At 35.7% G+C, this 26366-nt stretch overlaps 1 protein-coding gene across 7 annotated transcripts in view; it reads right to left on the reverse strand.

Moving 5' to 3' along the window:
- The window catches only part of VPS13C (vacuolar protein sorting 13 homolog C), a 106608-nt gene that overhangs the window by 77211 nt on the left and 3031 nt on the right, over positions 1 to 26366 (reverse strand). For 4 of the 7 annotated variants that reach the window (XM_074601297.1, XM_074601298.1, XM_074601296.1 and 1 more), the window contains exons 3-19: positions 23436 to 23478; positions 22564 to 22659; positions 21719 to 21820; positions 19268 to 19330; positions 17082 to 17147; positions 14856 to 14965; positions 13941 to 14000; positions 13268 to 13327; positions 12414 to 12494; positions 8125 to 8182; positions 7695 to 7822; positions 6830 to 6936; positions 5928 to 6099; positions 5344 to 5406; positions 4012 to 4147; positions 3330 to 3424; positions 1179 to 1321 (exon numbers count right to left, since the gene is read on the reverse strand). In XM_074601297.1, the coding sequence (XP_074457398.1) occupies positions 1179 to 1321; positions 3330 to 3424; positions 4012 to 4147; positions 5344 to 5406; positions 5928 to 6099; positions 6830 to 6936; positions 7695 to 7822; positions 8125 to 8182; positions 12414 to 12494; positions 13268 to 13327; positions 13941 to 14000; positions 14856 to 14965; positions 17082 to 17147; positions 19268 to 19330; positions 21719 to 21820; positions 22564 to 22659; positions 23436 to 23478 (1583 nt within the window). The remainder of the gene's footprint in view (positions 1 to 1178; positions 1322 to 3329; positions 3425 to 4011; positions 4148 to 5343; positions 5407 to 5927; positions 6100 to 6829; positions 6937 to 7694; positions 7823 to 8124; positions 8183 to 12413; positions 12495 to 13267; positions 13328 to 13940; positions 14001 to 14855; positions 14966 to 17081; positions 17148 to 19267; positions 19331 to 21718; positions 21821 to 22563; positions 22660 to 23435; positions 23479 to 26366) is intronic. The other 3 variants (XM_074601299.1, XM_074601300.1, XM_074601301.1) reach the window with 3 other exon arrangements.

Raw genomic sequence — 26366 nt, forward strand, 5'->3', positions numbered from 1 at the left:
AAAAATAAATAGAAGGCAAGTTGTTCACAGCGATACAACTGTGGTATTTTCTTTTTACCTTCTTTTATCTGCAAGGTGGAGTGAATATAACTTTCAGTTCATGTTTATTAAGAGAATCAGTTGCAAGAGAAAAGAAATGCAGAATATTTATGCTACAGGTGAAAAGGAGATAACTAAGATTTAACTATTACATATTGATTTCAAAAATCAGTTACGGGCTTGTTTTGGTGCAAATGGGTATTCTTTACTGACAGCTTTCCTGACAACAGCATTAAGTGGAGTCAGCAGAAAAACGTCTCTGAAAGAACACCATGTGAACATCACCAAACCACACAAACTTCATTAGTCCTTAGAAATACCTATTAAATACAAAACTGATTTTTGGGTCCTGGATATCCACTATCGGAAACCCTGACTTTGGGAGGCAACACAGTTTGGGCATATTCAGTACCACAAGCTTGGCTCCACTGAGAATTACATTTTTCCAGAAACTGAAAATCAACTAAATTACATGGCATGCATTCACGTAAAACATTCTCAAAACTCTTTTTATTTTTGTGCAGCATTCAGGCTGCATGTTTAACATTCCCCAAAATGTTTTTGAGCAAAAATATTTCAAGAGTCAGCAGCTGAGCTGGTGATCTTATGCATAATGTCAGAAGATGAAGGAACTGCAAATGAAAGCATGAAAATCACACAGACTCATTTTCCAGACACTGAAAATCTTATTCATTGACTGTATAATCCACTAATTTGTGTGCAATATTTCTGGTGTGCCTTCTCTTAAAACACAGGAAGGACTCCATTTCCTACATGCTGGTCAATCTCCTACCCACAATACACAGACACAGCTTTTTGTCTCTCTAGGAAGTAAGTAACACATTCAGTAGCTTGGCCTGGAGTGTGTTACCCAGAGCATTTCATACTGCTTAGGTATCACTTCCCAAAAGTAATATTCTGCACTTTAACATCTGGATTCAAGAAAGAGCTTATTATTGTTTATGAAGACTAACAAATAGTATTCCTTTCTTCACTTCATTCTCCATTATTTATTATGTCCATAAACTTAAAAGTCAATATAAAACATAATGCACTACCCAAGAAAAGATATAAACAGTGGGGGAGGCAGGGGGAGTTGGGGAGGAGTGGGGAGAGGAAGAAAATACCAATCCAATTACTTAATGGCTTGTGCTCCTGGGCGCTGTGATATTTTGGTACTCAGATCAATTATCTGTACTTTAAGAGTTTCTGCCACATTTCTGTCTTCTTTAATTATAAGAGAAGTGCTTAACAGCTTCAGTGTCACAACATGGGCAACATACTAGTGAGAAGGACAGAGAAAATTGAAATTAGTCACCTTGATATGAAAATTTTTTCTGAACTCCTAATTTCAACCAATCTAATGAAATGTGGTATTTAAAACTATTCCAGTTTTTTTCTGGAAACCAAACTATCCTTATGTAGGAAGCGAAACACAGAGTCTTTATCTTCTTTTAACCTTTATCAGTCATTTCTTTAACATAAAACAGTGTATCTCAACAAATGCAGAGCATATATATTCTGTATTGCTTTTCAGGATTCAGGCAAGTTTTTTTAAACCATGAAAGCAAGCATAGCTAAACTACGCTCAGTAGAGAGCTAGCAAGATCAACAAACAAAATCATCATAACCCCATCAAGTAACTACATTTTAGAAGACATTGCATATATGCCTCTGTCATTCTTGCTGATGAATGTCATCTCTCGACCTTGTCAAGAAAGGAAAGGGTTTTGGCTTCTTGACACATGTACCATTTTATGACTTGTCAATCAGCAACTTAGGAAGAATCAAATACTTCTTATCTGAATTTGAAGGCTGCATCTTTCTTCAGGGTATTGAGAGAGATGAAAGCACCTTTACATTTAATTTGGCCAAATTAAAAACAGAAGTTTTTCTACAAAGGTAAGCAAGGAAAGCGTGAAACAAAGGGGAAAAAAAAAAAAAAAAAAGATGACCAGTACTAGGCATTGTTTGAGATGTGTCTCCTCTTTGTTGGCAAGAGATGCTTGCTGCTGCTCTACTCTTTTCAGTTTGACAGGAACAAAAGTTCATAGAAAAGTACAAGGCCTCCATGTTGCCACTCAAACAGTTCTGAGCTTCCCTGTTTGAGGCACATGTAAGCTTGAGAAATTTATACTGAGAGAAACCTTACCATTTCACTTTTTAGTTGTCTACTTTCTAGCTTTCTTCCTATAAACCCTCTCAAGAATACTATACCTGTAAAGATTCATCTTTTATTCCTTTGCCAAAAAATATCTGTCACGAACTTTTTTTTTCATTTTATGCTTTCCTTTGTGTAGTAGAAAAAAAGTACTACAACTGAAATCTCCTAATTTTAATCATTAGGAAAAATGTTTTAATAGAAACATAACATGATTCTTCTAACAAAAGCATCCCTGAAAGTTACAAACATTGGGTCAAACAAAAAATAATCAGATGATAATGTTCACGTTTATATAAACAACAACTATTCAATTATCAAAATCAAACTGACTTTGGATTTGGATTTAAAAAAAAAATCAAAACAAAAACACACCAACCAAAAAAACGTCACCAAAAAGACCATACAGAGTAATTGAGTTTTCACCACAAGAGGTAGCACGAAATAGATGCAATGAAAAAGCTAACATAGAATCTTTTTTCATTTACAGTTAGCTTTTTTCATTCTCTTCCAAGTAGTAAATAGGCATCTATCATCTAATTACTGTCACTTGTAAATCTCTCCAGATTAGGGCTGTGCACAAAGCAGAACATCAAAGAAAACATTAGACGTTCTATGTGTTTTCTGAATAAACCTTTTTTTTTTTAATCTTCTTTGTACGTTCAACATAGATTTGACTTGCACTGACACACATTCTACTGCTAATCTCAAGGCTAACATGCCTGGAGAAGAGAAGGCTCTGGGGAGACCTTATAGTAGTCTTTTAGTACTTAGAGTGGGCCTACAGGAAAGCTGGGAGGGACTCTTATCAGGGAGTGGAGCAACGGTTTTAAACTGAAAGAGGGGAGATTTAGATTAGATATTAGGAAGAAATTCTTTAGCGTGAGGGTGGTGAGACACTGTCCCCCGTTGCCCAGAGAAGCTGTGGATGCCCCATCCCTGGAGGTGTTCAAGGCCAGGCTGGACGGGGCTTTGGGCAACCTCGTCTAGTGGGAGGTGCCCCTGCCTGTTTCAGGCGGTTGAAAATAGATAACACTGATCAAACCATTCTACGATTCCATGATTCTATGCATCAGAAAGGTGTTTTGGTTTGTTTGTTTTTCAACCATCTCCATAAGAAGTTGCTTACCTGCTTTGGTAAGGAAAGGTGATGGGAGCTGTCACTATATCCAATAGCAGTAAAAAGCTTAGCTTTCTCTTCTGGTGTCATTATTTCATCAATTGCTAAAAAACAAAAACACACAAAAATTTGCACTTTAATTAGTAACAATAAGCATTTTTCCTCCCATTTGTTTTCTATTGTACTTAAGTTCTGCTGACACATTTCTTTGACTCTTCATAGTGCACTAAGTTCCATATTGTAAAAATTTACACAGAAGCAGTCTTCGTATATGGCGTTTCATAGGTAGCACAGAAATCAATACAATTTATGTTACAAGACTACACATAATTCTCAATGGCAAAAATAGCTTTGAGGAATACTATTACAACAAAACTCTGGTCCACACAGCAAATCACCAGAATACAGTATTCCAATCGTCAGGTACTACCCTACAGCTATAAACTCCATACTCTTCTCCTTACCAAGATTCCTAAATGCTTACAGCCATTTCAGAAGTATACCTTATTTGCCAGCTCAATATTCATAACAGTAAGTAATACTATAAAATGGATCAATACTGCATTGCACTGTTTATGCCATGCTCTCTCATTTTGTTTAATAGAAAGCAAAACATACTATAACTTTCTTCTTAACGTATATAAAAATTTAAAGTTTCTATATAAGTTCATGCATTACAGTCTACACCTACTTTCAGGAACTAGTGATTCTTCATCTTCCTTTTTCCTAGATTCTCTTTTACCCCAGAAACCACTAAACCATCCTCCGCTTTTTTTTTCTGCTTCAGTGGTTTTCTTCTTCAGTAGTTTTTGTCCTGATCTTATTGTCTACAAACCAGACATTAAAACAAATAATTAAAAGTTACTACCTATTTTGTTTTTCTGTAAATAATACACGTATGTATGCATGTTCAACAGACATTTAACTGATGGACAGCAACACCACCCTGCAAGGGAATAAGAGCACTTTCACTCACCAGACAGAAGCAAAAAGAGGATCAGAGGTGGGGGTGGAGGTGGGGTGTGTGTGTGCACACTCATGTGTGTGTAAACAACCATGTATCACTTTCACTTTGGGCAGCCTTTTTCTACAAATTTCACTAGGATTTAGACTACAAAAAACCAGGAACCACATGAAAAGACAGTATTTAACAGGATACAGGAAGCAATCACATTCCTGAAATCTAGTAGTAACAAACCTGAACACTGATCCTGTACCATTACATGTATTCAAAACTTCTAATTTGTACTCAGGCTTTCATTTTGCATTTTAAAAATCAAGGTCTAACCACAAACACCTCAAAAATAAGAAACATCATTATTATTTTTTCATCTTCATTTTACATACATTCTAGATGTATATAACAGAGGCTACGTCGGCATGAACAGTAATTATACGATGCAACAACAGAGGTTAATTTTCATGTTAGGAAAATAGCTACTTGTAGCATGCTTCTCACAAGACGACTATTCTGAGCTGGCCTTCTGTATGCCAGGTGGTTTTGTTCTTAACTGCATATAACACACTTTTCAAAATGATATAACATGCAACTCCTTGTTAAGCGTCACAAATTATTTCAAAAATAAAATGCAGCTAGAGACTTCATCTACCTTTTAACAATTCTCTGAGTTGTTTTTTAACTAGATTGGCTGTACCCTAAAAAGAGAGTATATAAAGGTAGGATGGAAACAGCTGCACATGTTTGATCTTGAACAGCTGCAGAACCAGCCCTGAAATAACAGAAGTCAAAGGAGAAAAAGAATCATTAAATCATCATCATTAGACAATTGCCTGAATGGTACAACATGGGTAGCATAACACTGTGCACACACGCTGGTAGGTTTTTGGAACTGGTTTCTAGTTCAGAAATTGATTTACTTATTCTTGTCCTGAAAGGATAGGAAACTTGCCTTTCCACCTCCCTGTCCAATCATACTCAGCACAAATTTTTTCAAGATACCATCATGACAAAAACATCCCATTTGAAGCGTTACAATATTAATGAACAAAAACTATTTCTTACCTCAACTTGTGCTTGTTGTCTTGCTAAGACTATATTGAAAACATCAAGCTTTCTTTCCAGGTCCTGTAAAAATGTATGATTAAATCATTTCCCTCAAACACATTTAGGAAAGGCTCACTACTACAAATTCTCTACCAGCTCCTTTGTATTTACACTCCAATTTCTTTCTAGACCTGCTCCTTTCTTTCAAGGGTATACCTGCCCTCCCCCAGAAGCTCACTAGTAGATGAAACCTTATTTTAGGCAATCTAATGTGTTGTGTTTTGGGGTTGGTTTTTTTTGTTTTGGTTGGGGTTTTTTTGTGGTTTTTTTTTGTTTTGTTTTGTTTGTTTGTTTTTTAAGATTAACCTTGCACTTCATTAAATGTCCAAGTTCATTAATCCACAACCAAAAAGGGTTTATTTAAATGGCACCTTACTAGTTTTTTTTTTTCTTTCCACAACAGGTTACACTGAACTTTAGATTAAAGTGGTATTGTCACAGAACCCTTGTGCAACCACCAACCTTGATTACGGTCATGTATATTTAAAGATTTAATAAAGGCACCAAAACATACTTTCTCCAAAGAAAAAAACAACACATACCTGAATTTGCTTCTGTGTTTCTTCTGACAGTTTACTTTGTGTCAGCTTGTTCTTGTACATATTTTTGTAACTCTTCAGAAGCTGCCTATGCTGTTTTATGTTACTCCATGACCACATTTGAGTATGTCTTTTAATGTGAACTTCAAGAACACTGTTACCTGCGTATTTCCACCTACAATGATTCCACGCTTGTGAGTAACTTCATTTCATTTGTGCATTACAACTTAAAATTTGCAGAAGCAGCTTATCAATATGCAAACACTTTGTTCACTACTTGCCATTTGAGTGACCTTTTTTATGAACATTTTAATGGTTTCAACATCACTTTTCAAAAATTGACTGACGGCTTGTATTTAATGCCTGAAGAACTATAATCTACATTCTCTATTGAATTCTGCATGTTTGCGAATTTGGGCTGTAACGGCATTATGTACACTTAAGTAAAGTACTTGGATAATTAGCATCAGTTAGTACTTAGAAAAAAACCCACAATAATGTCTATCAACTTAAAACTTTAAAAATTACGGTTGGCTTTAAACATTTAAACTAAACTAAAATTTAAACTAAAAACTTTAAAAAGTACATGTTTCCATTGTAATACATTTGGTAATTCTTTTTCTTTAGTCTTTCTAAAATTACTTTCTAATCTCTAGAGAGAGCATTGGTATTTAGTTCACAGATTCTGGGGACCAGGGTTAGCTTTGCAAGTCAGATTTTCATTACTTTGTTCTTTCACATGTTCTCTTCTGCAAGCCTTTTCTACTTGGCTAAGCAAAGGTCTGTGGAAGTCATAACAATATATGCAATCTAGTTTTAAAACTACATTTAACCACAAAGGAGAATGAAGAGACCGGAGAGGACTCCAGCATCTCCCAAAGAATGCACAAACGTACAGAGCTTACCATTGTCTAGCATTTTTATGGAGAGGTACATTTGGCCTAAATCTTCTGTATGGTGTATTGCGAACCATGTAATCTATGGACTCCAGAAGGTCTATCACGCTGAGGTACTAAACACACAAAAACATGTTTCTTAGCAGAGGTTCAGATTTTGTGGCAAGCAGTGCTTAAAGTACATGTATACCATGGTCTTCAGTATTCCCCGAACCATACAGAAATTTAAGCCTATGCATTTTCATCAGTATGTAAAAGTGGATCAACTACACCCATTGCTCTCAAAGCACACCACCGTATGAACTTCTGGTTTCCTTGGAGAAAAACAATTGGCATTTCTCTTACCCTGCTCAGTACAAAGGCTCACGCTTTCTCAAACCAACTATATTCTCTTTGTTTGTCAATACACAACCTCCCCAATTTTAGAACTGCCTTTGCATTAGTTAACCTTATTGGTATTGTTCTGAACTCAGATTACACTCTGACATCAATAAGAGCTAAAAAGCTATCTAGCAAACCAACTGTAAATTATCACTGACTAAATGAAAATCATCACTAGCATTGCTGGGGAGTTCCTTGCTACTTCAGCAGGCTTTGCTGCCAAAGCCAATATACTCCATTCGTTCCTTTGCTTGTATCTTGGATGAATACAGATCAGAGGGTCCACAGATAACAGGGTCAGAGTGTCGGGATCTAGCACCTGGAAGTGACTGTTATGCAAAGGGAAAACACTTTTCCCACAGCTACTGCTAAACAGTTTAGACAGTCTACTCACGTATAACCATAAAATTACCAAAGAATGTTGTCCAACAAAAAAATCCTACAGTTCATCACAAACGCTGAAATAGGTGATACGGATACCAAGACAACTTACCTGTGGCTTAGTGAATTCAATGACAATTCTCTGTACTTCCACATTACAATCAATCTTGGGAGTTTTTAGTTCTAATTCTGCATATGGGTTGATATACAGTCTTGCAGAGGCTGATACTGGTCTAAAAACTTGATAAAAAAATTGAGATTAATTTTATGTTTACAATTAAAGTACTTATTTCCACTCCCTGATATATCAGCCACTTTGTACTGATAATGTATACACTCAAGACCCACAAAATCAGGACGCAATTCTCACCAAAAATTAGGTTACCCAGCAGTAGTCAAAAAGCATACAAGCTCATACGTTCTATTATGTTTAGGTTTTTGCAAAATAAAGTTAGTCTGGGCATGCCTGCATGATTAGGTCAGGCTGTTGTATACTAACATGCTCAGAACAGTTTATATTCACTCATTCCTAGCTTACTTACTGTACTCGTAGTCTTGAGGCTTGTTACCACTACATGGAATTCCTCTTTTCAGCTGATCCTGTAAAGGAATATGACACTGTCTAGCAATTGCTGAAGAGCATCACTTGTTTACAGTTCTCTAAACTTTGAGTAGACGAACTTAAGTTCCCATGTATTTTGCAAGGGCCTCCTCCCCCTAAATGGGAAAGCTAAGATAGCAGAAGCACTTAAGAGTGAAGGGTTTAAATACATCAGATTAAAAAGTTTCTCTAAGTTTCTCATATCAAGTGAAAGGTTAGTAGAAGTTTTATTCAGCTTCTGTCTAAATCTTGCAATAACAACTAATGTATGTTAATTTAGAAACATATAGCTCATGTGTACACTCAAACATGTGGCATAATAGATCAAACATTTGTTTTTAAACTCCTTAAGGGTACCAGGAGTATCTACTCACATTCTACCCTTCCGCATTTTTAGCGCGTAAGGAGGCCACTTGAGCCTTCTGGTATTCTGCAGGTACAAGAGGAATTAAAGACAGAAAGAAGGCAGGAAAATAACAGAACAGCCCAAGAGGCCTGAGAAATATCATGCTAGAACCAAGTCTTAATTCAAAATGAGGTCTGTCTGATGCTATAATTCTTCAGGAATTTATTGAGAATGCTATATTCGAGCCCAAACGTTTTATCTAGTTTCAGAATTGCAATGGCACAATCAGTTAAAGCGGGAGGGCTGCTTTTAGGAAGATGTACATATTAGCTATTACATCAAGGCAGATGAAGTGCTTGTCCCCATTTTATTTTATAAAGACTATCAATATTAAGAGTTGTTTTAACAAAGAAAATATTTTGTAACCACAAATTTCTTCAACCTAATGCTTTTCCGAGTTCCTTATTTAAAAACTGGTTTGTATTTTATAAAAGGTGCAATTTCTCATTTAAAATATTTGTATTTCAACCTATATCCTGTTTGCTGGTCTATATTAATAATAGATAAATTTCAATGAGATTAAGTATAAAACAGCTAATGTCACAACCAGCCACATACTCATGTTATTGAAATAGGAAGACTGTGGTACAAAAGTAACAGATTGCTACAGATTATGCAGCTTATTTTGACTACAACATAGACCGATTAGCTACTACGATAAATCTGATTTCCTGATAATACTGCTTAAAATTAAGACCAAAAAAGCCTGTCTGGATGGGAGACCTAGCTTTCCAGGAAACAAGCTACACTAAAAGTTACATATAACATGTACTCGGGTATTTACTACAGATAATGTTACTAAACAAGACATGTTATTTGCTATTCGTTCAGTTCCTGTATTGGTTTTAAAATTCTGAAGGAGAGAGGACTTCACAAGCGGTAAAGAAGATTTACACAACTAATCTTATGCCCATGATGAATTCTGTTCTTCCTCAAGTGTTCTCAGATGTGTTCTGATCTTATTCCTGCTCTCCCACTCTTCCTCTTTTACATGCAAGGACTCAAAGATGACTAATCATAATTGACAAATTTAAACTAACAGAAGTCATCAGTCAAAAGATGCAAAAAAAAAACCCAAATAATGGAAACAATGCCAGTATGCAACGTGATACTAGAATACAGCACCAAAATCGCTAAGGATTTCAAGAACTGGAAAAACTACAAGTGGTGAGATGCTTTAAGTTAATAGGTGATCAGAATACTGGATACTATTTGCTGCAGTGGAATTGCTCTGCCTCAGCATTCAAAGAAAAGTTTACATTACAGCAGGACGTGGACATGCTGCAGACTTTGGAAACAGGCAACTCCATTTCACAGCGATGGAGGGCAAATTCCCAATTATTTCAGAAAGAACCTCTTAAAAACTTGCTTGATGATGGGATAGAAAGTGGTACTTCCTGATACATAAAAGTTAAGTTCAACAAAACCACACCAGCGTCTTCACTTGCAGCTTAATTGATAGTAAATTGAAGTCTCCTTGAAAAGGAATGAGATCTAAGCTGCCAGACATGTCAGGTAAGCCCACAAAGCCATCCGTCCACAAGCACCTCAAGGACTGATTCACAAAGGATCTTACCGACAGTGCTGGAATGACACAGATAGATCAAGCGCTAAGACTTTTGCTGCTGTCAATTCAAACTGTGTATTGGTTTGGGTTTACATTTCACTTCAGACTGAGATACAACAGCAAACATGCACAGACAGGTAATTCTGAAGACTCCCGTAGCTAAAGTAACTTGGTTATTATTAAGAATATGTATGCATTTCTGCTAAACTGAAAAAGAAGAAGTGGAAGTGCTCTGAGGAAACTTAGCTCTTTAAAAAACAAAGCAAGAGATTGTAGATAGGAAGACAAATTAACGTATTCATGATATCTTCTCCATACAGTGAATTCACACCTAAATTTTGAGACAATAAACAGTGCCCTACAAGGGGAATCAGAACAAAAATTAAAGGACTTGGGTTTCAAGTTCCATGTAACAGACAAGATTCAAAGAACATTAAACAACTGGCTGGTTTTAAGCACTTCACAGTTTTGATTTAACCTTCCATACTAGTACCAAGCTCGTTAGGTTAAGGGTATATTTTATTAAGGAGAGAATATAACAAAAATAAAAATAGCTGTAAAAGATGAGCACAAAAGAAAAAAGGAAACAAGTAGTATTGTACAGGACACAGGGAACACCTGTATAACCTTTATAAAGATAATAGGTCAAAAATGTACCATTTTTGCAGAGAACATATATTCACACCAGAAATAAAATGCAGATATACAGACAGCATACACAGCACATCTGATCTTCTCCACAGTAAAATGAGATTCAAACAAACCAACAACAGTAATCAGATGTCCACTATTCCAAGCAAAGTGCCTTGCTTTCATAACCCATTTTAAAGTTTACTTTCAGAACGTAAGATATTCAGCAATGTACTACCCAAAGGTTGCTAGAGTAACTAGCTGTTTCTCAGTACCTAAAAATGAACTCTTTTAACCACATCTGAAACAAACTTAACAGTAATGGTGCTTTTGCAACTCAGAAGTCCTCAGCTGTCACACAGAAAGAGGATGCGTGCCCTCAGCCACAATTTATGTCTATGTAACTGCCCTATTCATACTGACAAAGTTCCCAGTTTTTCTTCTGGGAAGTAAGACTTAGAGAATAACACAGCAATGAAATGAAAGCAAAACAATTACTTCACACACTTACAATATTATGAGTTGCAGTATTCCACTACTCATCTAGCTAACAGCGACTCAAAACATGAATCGAACAGAAAAAACTAGACATAGCCTCCAGGAAGCCCACACACACAAATTTTATTTTATTCTTTCTCTGTAATTAGCATTTTAAGATATCTGTGTCTCATTCTGTCTTGATTTACCCTCACTGCCCTCATGCTGCCTCATCTTCTGCACTGGAGCACCTTCATCTAGTTCTCTAGTCTCTACACCACCTGACTTAGCTTCATGAAGTTGAGTGAAGTATTTCCAGCACCACCTTTTCCATACAGTCTACCTTAATTATGTTCCATCCAACCTCAATTTCAAAAGTCTTCATAATTCAGTCCTACTGCATATTCCACATTTAAAGCTGTGACTCTCTTCTGTCTTTCAAGCATAGGACGTTCATTCACCCAGCTGTATAACTTATTCTACTAAAGCTCTTCAAGATTTTGCCAAAACTACTTCCTATAATAAGGGAAGCTATCTTGAAGAACTACTACATTAGCCCCTCTGCAATTTTTTCTTTCTTTGTTTAGGTCTGACAATGGATACCTACTTACCTAAGTTTTGATTCATTAAAAAGTTAAAAAACCTTTTTGTTTTAACACCTTGTTTTTCTGTCTGGCTTCACTCTATTGGCTAATTTCAGTCATGCAGCTTAGGTAATCTGGATAATGTGTGATATAACTTCCTGTTCTGATAAAGATCTAATATTCTGAATTTTTATTAATTCTATGCTCGTTTACTATCTCAATATCATCTTTTTCATTATAGTAGCTACGTAATAGCTCATATAGCCCATATATTTAGTAAACAGTACTGGACAAACAGCATGAACTCAAGATGAATATGCCAATAGAATGTGATTTTACAGACACAGTTTCTGACCTTTTCTAAAACCTATAGGGTTGATAACATATGAATTTCACAAAAAAAAAATAGCTATCAATGATGCAATGGATTAATATATGATCCTGGCATCAGAATACAGTTGACCATAAGAGTGTGAGGAGCAGGGTGGAAATTAGTATGATGTACTTTTGAATACTAGAACAGCTATATAATACAGTACTGTTCAATGCATTTTCTTCTACATTACCAGTATTTGTTCACGGGAGCCATGATAATACATTTTGCTGTGTATGTTCCAATAAGCACTGAGGCTGTCCAGGCACAAAAGCTGCACAGGAAAGAAAACATTCAACAGATTTCATACTCAGTATTCAACCCATTCTATGAACTTAGGTTTCCATTTGTGAAAGGAGAAAACAAATGAAAGCAAACTAGACAGCAAACCCACAGCATTGAGATGTATTTAATCTTCTAATACTATTTTTGAAGTGAAAATTGAATTGCTAAAAAGCAAGTTCTTAAAGCATGCAAGTTTACACACATTTGTTAAATACGACTCTGGATTGCAGGGGCAAGGGTGCACAAAACCAACATTTGGCCTAATAAAGAAGCCAGGACTATTAAACCCTTTTTATATCATTCCTGTAATTTCTTAGATCTTTGCATACTCCTTTCAGCATGTGGTTGGGTAGCAGGGAGAACAGAGAGACTGCTTAGCTACCAGAATCCCAATTATATCAGGCACACAAACTACAGTAGGAAACGTCAATTTGAAACTATTTGAAAACATAGTTACCATGCAGACTTGCTGCATAATGCATTTAATGAGGGGATCAGTGTTTGCTTTTAAGGGAAATCATTTAAATCATGGAGTTGAAAGTTATGCCTTACCTAAAGTCAGTAATTTGTGCTCTACTTCTGTTTAAAACACATAGCAAAATTAAAAAAAAAAAAAAAACAACAAAAAAAAACACAAACAAAAAAACCAGGAGAACTCGCAAAGGAAACTATTTTTCCAATTTTTACTTAGCACCCCAGATTATTTCTCTGCAAGGTCAGTCGCTCTCTTCACTTGTGTAGAAAAATAAAGCAACACATTACCTTGTATATTATTTTTGCAGCTTCATTCAGAATAGAAGGTGTCCAGTTCTCGTTTGTCGTCTAAAGGTTCAAAGTGATAAAAGTCATTCTGTGCATCCTATTTAACACATTTGGAGTTTTATCCTATACTTTCAAGCACAGAATGCATCATTTTGGTGCTGCCTGATTACAGAAGCCAGTTTCTCTAGATTGCATACACACAAGTCAAAATCCAATCTAAAATTCGTCAGTTTATTTTAATTTTCAACTTTTTATCCTATCCACAAAATCCCTAATATCTAAGGAAAACAGGGGTTAGCTGAAATTTTTTTCCCCCCATTTCTCAAAAGACCTGGCAAAATAGCACATTCTTTATTGTCATGATGTAAAGTTTGCCCTAATTTATTTATTAGGCCTGGAATTAACCTGCCCTATGAGAATAAACATATTCAGTTTTAAAGACCACTTGGATCATAAGAACAAATCACTAGTTTCAGAAAGTGTGATGTTCCTCAATTGTCTTCCCTTCTGCTTGCACAAACTTCAAGTACTATTTGCATAAAGAAAAGATTATCTACGCTTCCAGCTGTATGCATATTTTCATTATATCATCTTAATATGTTACTTTTCCTTTCTGTTACTCCAAAGACAAATAAATCAAGAACATAAGAACATGCATGCACACACACATTACCAGTAGGCTAAGCTCGCTCAACGTCATTCCCAAGGAAATTGGACACTGTGGATCTGTGATCTACAAAAATATAAAAATAACAGCTATTTATTTCTCTTGCTGCAAACAGAAATGTATCATTTAAAGTTGATTGAAACCCTCAGTTGTTTTGAGGATCTTCCTCTCCTTAATTATTCTAGTTGATGCATTCTTGGAACTCCCTAAATTGGGCCAAAACTAATATGGCTGTAGTGTAAAGACTCAGGACTTCAAGTTGAAAATTTCCTTTTGGCTTCTACAATCTTCATACAGGAAAGAACTAAAAACTGCAAAGTGCCACATCACAGTCAGCTATATTATTTTATGACTGCCATTCCTCCCACCTTTTTAAATTTAGAGTCTCTGAAAATAGTCCCAAAATAGGTTTGAGAAATACTCTATATCCAATACTTTTCTTTTACATTCAATCATCTCATCACAAACTGTGTTATCATTTTCCTAAAGGAGGCTGGAAAGTGTAGAGAATAATACCAGTTCACACTGGTTTGGTTCACACAAACCTTTTCATTTATAAATTAAGTGCTTTCAACTATTTGCCTTCCGACTCATCTGTAACCACACCAGTTTCTGCCATTCTGGACTTTACCCAGGACACTAAAAAATTCTGTACACCAGCTGCACACACGACAAACAGCCACCATCCACATTTAGTGAACAAGGCACCACGGGACCAGGCAAAAGAGAGGATATCTATTTCACTTATACAAAATATTTCTGTCTTTCAGTCATTCGTGGGGTACTCTATTTGAAGTGGTGCAGAAGAAACCACAGCAACTTTTTCAAGGTGGCAGATAATAGTTTCTCTCTATGGACTAGACAATCATGACTGAACTGGAGTCCAATTTAAAATGAAGAGAATATATTCCAGATACTTACATCATCTTCATATCTAACATGAATGCCTGTGATTTTGACTTGCACATTTTTTATAACTTGAGTTGCAAGTTTTTCCAAGAAAGTATCTTTCTTCTCCTCCTTTGGTTTGTCTAAAACAATAATTTTTTAAAAGTCAGCATTCAGTATAGTACTTGCATCTTGAGCTTAACCACACCAACAGCTATACTAATGTAAATTTAATGTTCACTCTAACACGAATACTTAACACTTAAGTTTTCACTTGTTTAGATTACATATTCACATTTTTTTCCTTTTCTGTACATCTATATTCTGAAGGTGTGATGTTAGTTGTGTGTGCGCAACACAACCATAAGAAAATTTATGTCTAAGTTTCAGTCAAAAGAGTTTAGCTTACAGCAAGATACTGTTTAATATACTTATCCGCACTCCTTCCAAGGTAAAAGGTTCTCTTCCTAAGAGTCCCTCAGCAATTAACTAGGGACTTCAACAAGCAAATAGGTAAGAATAACCAGATGAAGATGATATTTGCACAACAACGGACCAGTCCATTAGAGCCTTTCATACAAGGCTGCCTGAGAAAACTAAAAAGCTGGTATACCATAATTGAAAACAATTACTCTGAAATATTCCGTTTCTTCCATACTAGACTTCTACTGTGGCCATTTTGCTATGCCACATAGTGAGACGTGAACTTATGCTGAACAAGATAAAGTAGCAGAAGTTGCACACTCACAGAAGTTCATCATTACACCCAGGACAAACGGACACATGCTGAGGCCAGGGGGGTTATTTACAATCCCTCATTATTTAATGACAGAACTCTAAAAACATTATCTCGGTCTGAGTGTCTTAGCATTTTACCTAAAATATGCCTTGATGAGCTGCTTGTTCTCTGCCTGTCTTTACAGGCTACCTTGTCTTGTTCAGTATCCACCTTACAAAGTGGCTATCCCGGTGAAGTGCCACTAATCAGCCTACCACGCTTGTACATTTTTGTTGGAAATGCTACAGATCGCTCAAGTTGAAGAAACAGTCATGGCTGTTCAAGCAGAGAGAAAGAAGGACTACAGGTTTTGACTAAGTTCAGGGTTGCCCTCTGAGTTTGACTTCTTGGCTTACTTTAACTGTACCTTTTTACATATGCAATGCACGCTAAACACCACAGATATATAACTTTTTACTTCTTGCTATAAAAATTAGGATAATTTAAAAAAAGTCTAAGAGATTCAGAAAATGCCTTTAAAAATTAAAAGACTTCACTATTGAACATAATATGACACTATTTTAATCAAGAGAGAATTTGATTTCAAGTAAAAAAATTAGTCAGGAACTCAGAAGAAACCTAAATATTATGCTACTTTTACATGCAGCTCACATTTTGTCCTACTAATCATTTCTTCACAACTGCCACTCCCTATTAACAGAAACCAACACAATACTGATGAAGAAAAAAAGAGGGCAGAAGTACTTATCAAAGCTTCATGACCTTCAAGTACAAGCAAGCAACCCATTAACATTTTTTGAGCCAGATGCAGCTACCAGCAGCAATAGAAGTTAGATACCTTACAAAGCTTATCTAGGGTCCCCACAAAGTTTTTATGCCAATTACAAGTCTACGCTGCAGCTTCCTCCAAGATCAAACATGTAACAATACAATCACAAGGGATATGGCAACCCATTCTTAGTCACATGCTAATACTGGAGACCTACACAGTTTGGTAGGGATGGACAATGATTATCCTCTTGGGGATAAACCATCAAATTCATTGCTATCAAAACATCAGTCATAACACCAGTCCATCTATTTAGAACAGAAGCTAAAAGCTGCTGAAAGACTGTTTACCACTATATCATCAGTAGAGTATCAGATTTACTTTACTTAGCTGCTACTGGAATATTACAAAAATTAGACAAACAGATATCTCTTCCATATGCGGTTTTTCCAACAGTCACAGTGAAGTGCCACTTATCAGCCTACCAAATGCATACATTTTTGTTGGAAATGCTACAGATAGATAGCTCAGGCACAGATGAAGAAACAGGCACAGCTATGCAAGTAGAGAGAAACAAGGACTCTCTTGAGCCTTATTGGATCAACAGCAAAGGAGAGCTCCCGCCAACTCAGATCCTCTCTTTCAAACAAGAGAAAAAAGGGTATCAGTGGATAGCTAGGACTAAGAAAAACTAATCCAAACAGAAAGAAAAAGACTTTAAAAAAAGTTAAAAGCCATAACTTTTACCCACCTTTTGAGTGACCATGACCTTTAAAGGGTCTCTTAAAATGCTTTTTATACTTTTTACGCTTACGTCCTTTTTCAGTGCAAGCAATTTTTTGGGAAAAGGATAAAAATCATGTTAGTAAATCAGAAATCTAAGAAAGCATAAGAAAGAATGGAAGAAAGTTTAGCTTGCCTTAAAGCAGAATGCCTTAGTAAGGTCTCATTAAAAGTTTTTAAAGAACTTCATATCTGTTAAGGAAGCAATCAGCTACTTGTCACGGCACAGAGACTTATTTTTCATAATTTATGTATACCTAAATTCACTTTTAGGGAAGCAACTGAAGCCTTGCTGACCTTTTTTTTTTTTTTTTTTTTAAAGTCACTGAAGTTCAAAGCCCAAGTAAAATAAGTAGCTAGTAAAAACTTTAGATTAAGTATCCAAATTTCTACTGGATCAGTTGTCCTGCCAACTGTAAGGTCAAGGCATTTAATTCAACTTTCATATATTCCTTATGTAACATCAAGAGTTCAAGGAATTACAAATAATCACCAGGCTTCTCTGCCAATACATACCCAGACTTCTTCATGAATGCATTGTATAACATAATTCCAGATCACTTGTGTACAAAAGAGAGCTAAAAACAGAGCAATGGCTGCTTATTAGAAACCCTGCGAACTCTCAGGCGAAGGCATAATCATTGTAACTGAACAGATAATAGTATATACACATGGGGAAAAAAAACATGGAAGTTTAAATTCAGAAGAGGCTTCTACCATACAAGGCCATAACTTTCAACTTAAGATATTTGAGATATAGGTGGAAACCTGAAGAGCACTTTTCATTATGATTCTCATACTAATCAACAATACGGTATGAAAGTGATCTGAAAGAATTATACCAGTAACTGCAAAAAAGGTATACAAAAATTATGACTCTTTAAAAGCTTTAAATGAAATTAAATTCTATTATTTACATGCAAATTATGACCCACACAATCACAACCATTTAATGAATTAAATTAACGCTCATATTTTTCCCACTTTTCTAAAGAAAACCGGTCTGGTGAATTACATTGTTTCTTTCCCCTCTCTGGCCACATAGGGGAAGAGAACTTGGCAATGAGGTTGCCTGTGCTTGACTTTAAGAGGTTGTAGCATGAGAAGGGTGTATCCCAATAAAGCAAGAAGGAAGCAAGTGCAACAGTGTATTTAACTCTGGGGAACAACTTTATTTTTATGTAATGTTCCCACCTGTTCAAACAAAAGAGGAGAAAGTGCCTGCCAAGACTTCAACCTGTCTTTTGCAGGTACAGTGCTCACCCTACAAATACCAAAAAGAAAAAACTATGCCAAAGAGAAACAATGTTTTCTTTTGGATAATTCTTTTTAACAGTACAAGTAATCTTCTATAAATGATATGTTTAAAAGACCGCTTCCTTCACTTACTATTGAATTTGCAGGTTTCAGGCTTTCAAACACATGTATGACAAAACCAAGGCAATGTCATTTTCCTCTTGATTACCTGCATCCATTACCACGTAGAAACTAAATGTATGATTTTCAGCTCATTCTAAACCTGTGCTAAGATAAAAAACCCACTGAGTAATTTTGGCTAAGAATAAATTTCTGAAAATCTGGTTCAAGATGATAAAAACACAGCAGATATAACAACAGTTCCTCTGAATTTCAACAGAAACTGTTTCCTTGACTAACTTGATAGCAATCCAAATAAACAGAACCAGGGAAAAGCATGCTAAATGCCTTCAATCTGTTATGGTTCATTTTACTTGTCCACGGTTTCAAGACAGCCTGAACTTCCAGTATCTTAAGCCCAGACAATTTAAGCAAGGGATAATTACCCTCTAGTCTCAAAACATCTAAAAACAGTGTCTTAAAACTACAGTACAGTGTTGTCAGCATTTTATAACATGCTTGAGCTCAACATGGCTGATGGAAATCTTTCTAAAAGGTCTCTTAGTCTCCTCAAACCACCACTCAATTAAGACAGAACTAGCCACTGCAAGTTTCCATTTGAATCCACAGTCATTAAATCTTATTTCTAGAACCACCAATATGTGGATGCTTACCAAACACGTATTGTTTCCTCATTTCTACATTTGGCTGCTTTGGGGCGGGGAGAGAGGGAGTGTTTTTAGAAGTGTAAGCTGCATACCCATCATGCATGTGCAAAATGTAATCATGCATACCCACCAGGCTTAATGTCCTTGTAAATTAGACTCTCCAACCCATACAAGGAATCTTGTGAATGAGTGCCTTGGTCCACATGGCAGCAAATAATCAAAAAAATTCATTTTGTTTAAAAGAAGGAAATTAGCTCCTGATTTAATGTTAAGTTTATAAAACTTGTATGACACATTAGTATTTCCATTACAGTATCTGACAGCCAGAGCCACTTCAGAGTATCTAGTTTCAAAGATTGTCCATATAGGCAAATTATGCAATTTTCATTTTACTTATAACCAGCAGAAGACAAAAGCTGCAAGCTTTGGTCTCCATATACGAGTTTTGATACCGACGGATTTTAGAGAACAGAAAATAATGTTATGTCAGCTTGTGTCATCACACTACACTAACCACACAGTGAAATTACCATTTTGCTCAATATCTGAATAGCATATCTACAGAAAATACCCACAGTACTTTTTATGCTAAGAGAGTCTTAAAGTAAATGCAAGTACTGAATCAAGATTCTAAACACATTAAGGTAAGTTGAGTAGTATTCGGAAAAACAAGTACAGATGAGAATTCATGGATCTGATAACTTTCTATTCAATATATTTCCTAGATTCTCACCAGCTATTGTGTGCTCTTAAAAGCCTACAGAAAGAGCTGAATTTCTTAGAAGTTTATACTTCTATATCTAGCAAAAGCAAGGGATTTGCTCATGCAGGAACTACACAGGGCCTCCTGAGTACAATATTCTAGTACTACACCAGAAACACAAATAGCTGGCGCTGAGATACAACCACAGCATCATAGAATATATCAAGCTGAAGGGACCCATACGGATCACAGTGCACTATGACCCAGCGTATAACTACAGTTTAAAATAATCCAATTTGAATGTTCCTCTAGCTTTTCCTTTACAAGGCTGAAAGTTTTAAACTGCAAAACATGACTAAATCTAATTCTAGTTCTTTATATAAGGAGTTGAGCTATTGAGGGAGTTATCTTTTCTTTATGATTTTTTTTTTCTTCAAAAGCCTTACAAAAGCTGGATGTAGTAAGTTTCTTTAAAAAAAAAAAAAGAGACAAGTGCTGTAGGTGCACAGAATCACTCTTAATTATATAAAGTTCCAGAACTGGAATTCCTCAAGCAGTGCCCATTAGGTTAAATTCTTCTTGTTATATTACCCTTCATTCCATTGCTACTGGTGCAAAGAGTAATGGCTGAAACACTGCTGCTTTACAGTATCCAAGTCCTACATAACCAAGGTTAAACCTCCATGAACGTTCCTTTGCCCCAGTATGAAGTAATGGCTGCAAAATTAATTCACTTAAGTTGTTTTAGCTCTCATTCAGTTTCTGGTATAGTAAAGACAAGAAATAAACCAAGGCTTCTTTCTTCACTGTAAACTGATTGCTGTTTGGAGGAAACTGCAAATGTACATCTCAAACTAGCAAAACAGAACAAGGCAGTAGAGTCTCCTGTAACCGGAAAATTAAATAAGCAAAGAGATTACAATTAAACCGTCTTTTTCCAAGTGTTCTAAGCACCATTTAATTTTCAGTAACTTTTCCAAGGCAAATGACTTGCAGCATTACAGGTATCCTAGAGATGTATCTTAAGAACCATCATACCACCCACAAACAGGTCTCACTTCAGACAAAAACTTCAGTAATAACTCTTTCCTCTATCATATGTAGTTATCTGGTTTGGAGCTTGCCTTCTGTCCAAACACACCTAATTCACACCATAATTCTGCTAAAGACATTTGTTACAATAAAAGAGAAAGAAAAAACCCACCGCAAATCAGGTTAACTGGACTGAAACGATTGATTATTTTAACCTATAATTGAAGGTTTAAAATTTTTTAATGACCTAGATCAAAAGTCTATGTTTCCTATGTTCAATTGTTTTCTTGTGTCATGAATTATTTGCTGCTCAATAGAGTCTCATTTCCCAAACCAGTGAAAACGCAGACCTTCATAAAAGGACAGCAGAAACTGAAACAAAAGCATTATTGCTGAAAGATTTACAAGCCTTACTACTCTCCTTAAAGTTCCCTTTAAACAAGAACAACCTGTCACATGCACCTCTAAAACACACTATCAAACATCTATTACTACAGCTTTTAAGCAAGATAGCAACGTTAGCCTCATGCAATGCAATTTCTATCTTTGGTCTTGTTCCCCTACAGCTTTAAGAAAAAAAAAAAGAAAGGAAAAAGAAAAAGACATACCAGATTATCAAATCCCCATTTCCAATGTAAGCTGACTGGATAAATGAATGATAAACACAACAAATAACATTTCTTTCAAGTCTTAGAGAAAAAAGGCTTCCCAAAGCACTGTGGTGAGATTAGCTAGACACTTGAAAAAAAAATAATTTATTAAGCCAATCGCAAAACAGGACTTTGCTTTCACAGCACAGTCTAAATCCTCAAATTCCAATGGAGATGTGTATTATTAACCCAGTACCTTTTTCTGCCGCTTTCTGCAAGGCTTCCTCAATTCTTGCCAGTTCCTTTTGCTTATTATCCTGAAAGTATTTTTCTTCCTTCTCTGCATCATATTTAATGCCTGTAAGCCAAGTTGGGAAAGCTTTAATCCTAAATTTCCAGTATATAAATGCATAATCAAGCAATGAACACCATAGTCAACATTACGTTGCAAAACATCTTGTTGGAGATAAAGGCTATTCTCAGTTCAAAAGCCGAAAGCTGCATCCAGCCTCTGAAATTGTTATTTTTACATAGTAAGACACAAAAGGATCACACCAACATTTAAGCATTATTTCATAGGAGAACCTTTCCACAGAAATTCAGACCCTTAAGTGCGGTGTGTTCAATATAAAGCAGGTTTGTAAGTTCCACTACACATATATTTAACACTTGGAAACTCGCAAGTTTTCTTAACATATCAGAGGTTCTGATTTCAGAGAAAACTAATCAAATTCTCTGATCCTCTCCCCTCTCCCTAAAAACAGTTCCAATGCACTATGTTTGATTGCTGTCAGTTAGAAGCAGATGAACAATATCATGCTACAGCCAAAAGATCTAAACCTTGCCAGAACATTGGCTTCAGGATAAGCATAATTCAGAGGAAATCTGGCTGCTGAATTTAACTTGGAACGGACAAAACCAAGGACTTCCATAAAGCAACAGGTGCTATTTTCTCCCACCCTTCTTCCACCAACTTGAGGGTATTTGTCTAGAAATTTCCCTGAGGAAACAGAATGTAAAAACGGCAGCTTACATGAACTACTTCCTATTAGATATATTTCTCTTCCATTTTTTAACTGTGTTATTGAAGAGTTTACATACTTGCTCCAGGAACTATTAGAAGATACAAGCCTTCTAGAGTTGCAACAACTGCCTCGCCATAGAGATTCTTCCAAGGAATCTTCAGGGTAAGTTTATCTAAACAAAGTAGATACAGTTACATCAAAACAAAAATCTAGACTGTGCTTAGTCTAAACAACACCTCAGGCACTGAAGAGCATTAGACCTCTGTCTTGATGCCCTGAACACCTTAGAAGGAGAAACCATATGGGCCTAAACATTTTATAAAGCCCTTGAAGTGATAAAATGCATGCAGAGAAAATATAAGCCATAGATTTAAGCAAGATAATGCAGTTTGAGTCAGAAGACTTCAGATCAAAACCTGAAATCATGACTGCAGTTCAGTTCTCTGGGATGAACGTGATTTTCCCAGGGAAGTAGAAGAACTACAACACGCATGCATGTCCAACAAATGTTTCACATGAAAAAGCAATGCTGACCACCAGGGAAAGGAATTTGTAAGAAAACATATATCTAAGAGTTCCTAAACCCTTGGCATGTTTAACAGTTTCAAGAATTTTATTTAAATTCTCCATATTCCTAATCTGTCCTTTAAAGAGCCACACGCATTCTGCCTATACTAAACAGATCCCTTGATCCTTCCATGTATTTGGAAAGAACCTCTCAGACATGTTTTTCTTACCAGCCTGTAAAGTAACACAAACAGGATTTGCCAGATAACATTTTATGATTTACCCAAGGCAGTCACATAGACTTCTATGCTAGTTTCAACAGTGAGTACAATTACAGAGATCACTTAAGAAAGCTTGATAAAAGAAAATCAGAGGCAGGACTGACCTTAAGGCCTGTACTAAAATCTCCATTTCAATACTTACATTGAAACAAAAACTTACCTATCTGACCAACTTTTATTCTAAAAGGTACATCCAGTTCACTCTGTGAAGAAAAAAAAATTAAGCATTAAACAGATCCAAGTATTTTAAAGATAAGCAAGTTTATACAGCAAAATTATCATTTTTACTTCCAGTAAAACTATTTCCCCAGAACTGAAGGTCCAGAACAGAAACACTTCTCCATGTGACAGAGATTTAATTATTTAGCAATACTCGTGTGAACTCAGGAATCCATAAACATGGTTAGGCTTGTAGAAAGCCTTAAAAGAAAGCATTTACACAGTTTTGGCAATCCTCTCCTACAAATATGATAATGCCTTGCTCCAAAGGTTACTAAGAAGTAACATTTTTATCTACATACAAGAATTTAATATTACATTTTTATTAGTTTGCCACATAGGTATTTTCTTTTTGGTAATAGCACTTAGTATTTACAAACATATAAAAAGTCTCACTAATATAGTTAGTAGATAGTTCTATCTACTAAAGATAGAGAAGTTCTATCTACTAAAGAACTGAGAAGTTCTTTGCAAAATGTCTGCCAAACATCAAGAACAAGATAGGCTCATAAAGATGAGGAACATGTAACAAGTGAACTATTACTACTCTCAGTTAAAACCTTACGAAGTATCTCTCCTATATAGTGTACAGCAAAACCAGGAATACAACAACAGGAATATCAAGAACGTAAGAGGGACAAAGTAAAGAGGAAGTAGGAGAAAATAAATAAAAGGAAAGATTAAAAAAATAGATTAAAAAAAAAAAAACACACCAAGATCCCAGAACTGTCTTCCATTTCAGTATTCTTGTCAAATAAGCTAACCACAATTCAAAGACCTGAAGAGAATCCTTAATCTCAAAGATTATGAAAAGCAAACCCATTTTCCCAAATAAGACAGATATTAACTGCTTCCCTCTTCCCATGTACTAGAAAACAACCTTGACCGCTACTTTTACAATAACTTAAAAACATTTAACAGGGCTGCTCCAAAAAAGAAGATTAATATGCAAATTAACATCTCTGCCAGATTTCCACAGTTTTTAAAAAGCATTCTGAGCTTCAATTAGGAGCCTAACGTTAACCAACTTTAATTAAGTTACTAAACTAGTGACAATATTTCTATGGCTTGTTTGTTTTTAGCACCTCGAAGAAACAACTGAAAAGCAAGAGCTATGGAATACTTTAACCCTTTCCAGGTTACAACTGCGTAGTCCTAGAAACTTATGCTTTAAATTCTTGCTGGTGACAACTGCTCTTCAGCACCTCCCGAATATTTCTTCTTGCAGGATGCTGCATGTTAAAAATCTAGTCAATATGCTTCGCTGAAACCTTTCTTCTCAGTTTTTACTTTTCATTAAAATATATCAGGAAAGAAAAAGAAAATAGACTCACTTAAAATAGTTTGATCTCCAAATTTTGTTTTTAGTAGTAAGAACATGCATTGAGGTTGAAACAAATTATGAGAGCAAAGATCTCTGCTCTTGATAGAGCAGGAGCTGTCACATAGAAGCAAATACCAGCAACCAAATCCACCTCATTTAATACTGCATTTATAACCCACAGCTGAATTGTAAGGGAGAACAGCTCAGTTTGGCCTGCTGAAAGGACATGAGTATGAGTTTTGACCTTGAAAAATTAATTTTTCAGAGGATTAAATTCCAGGGGTGTGTGGGTGGGGGGAAGGTGGGGGGAGAAATGAAGGAAAGGCTAGAAGTTCAAGACGTTTTAAAGTTGTTGAGTAAAAGCAACAGATTAATATAAAATCAAAAACCATGAGAGCATTGGGGTTTAAACTTAACATGAAAAAGATGATTTACTGAAAATACTTCAACACTATAAATGAGAAGGAACTGGCAGTATTAGCTTTAAAGATTAAAAGCTGTGACAAGCTGGATGCAAATTCACAAGTAAAGAAGCTCAGAGTTCAAGCTTTTTGATGGTAATGACTCTAACAATATAAGATGAGAAACGTGTAACAGGTTGCTGAAGAGCTTAGGTCATAGTTTGTGATCAGTCATTTTTCATTATCATTGAAAAATAGGACAAAGCTGAAGAAATCCATCAGAAAGATTTCATCACTATCACTACTACAAGTTTTTAACAAAGTAAAAAAGGAACATTAATAGCAGCTGCCCCATTATACTTTACAGCTGAAGTCACACAAAACAAAACAGCAGCCTCAAAAGATCAAAGTACACATTTCACAAATGACACTTCAGCACTTTGTGTCAGCAAATTCACTTTCTAACATACTTTGGGGAAAAAAATGGTTAAATTTTCAAGGTGCCTAAGAATTCATTTGTAAAATAATTTTGTACAAATTCATTTTAGAAATCATACACTAGTCTTCTTAAGTTGATTTTGCGTGAAATGAAGACTAAATTTTGGTTGAGGTCTGACAATTTTCTTACATGTGAAAAGTACTGTATCTGTATACAGAAATTAAAAGCTTGTTATTTTCTGGTGGAAAACCTTAAGAGGAAAACAAAAACAATCCAGGCAACAGAAGACAGGTAAACTAGAAAAGAAGAAGTTGGCCCATATCATATTACTTTAACCCCTTCTTTTTCAAAAAGGTTCTCCCAAAATGGTGTTCAATATCAACATTCCTTTAATTACTTTTGCATAGAAATCTAACATATTGCAACTGTAAAGCAGTCAGAAACATCCCTTGTTTTCAGTTCTTGAATTTGTCTTAGCTCTCTTGCAGTTCTGGTCAGTCACATACATGACTGTGCATTTTTCTAAGTCAGAACTGCTAGAACTGTAATCAACGGTTGCCATCATCATAAGAAGGAAAGACACATACAAAGTAGATAACACGCTCTTCCTTCCTTTTTTAACTACCAGATTACAAAGATACTTGTATCAAGAGTTTTAAAGTACAATAAAGTTATCAGGAGTGGATGAAACGGGCAGGTGAAATATGA

The sequence above is a fragment of the Larus michahellis genome, chromosome 9 (assembly GCF_964199755.1).
Source record: "Larus michahellis chromosome 9, bLarMic1.1, whole genome shotgun sequence".
In the NCBI taxonomy this organism is placed as follows: domain Eukaryota; kingdom Metazoa; phylum Chordata; class Aves; order Charadriiformes; family Laridae; genus Larus; species Larus michahellis.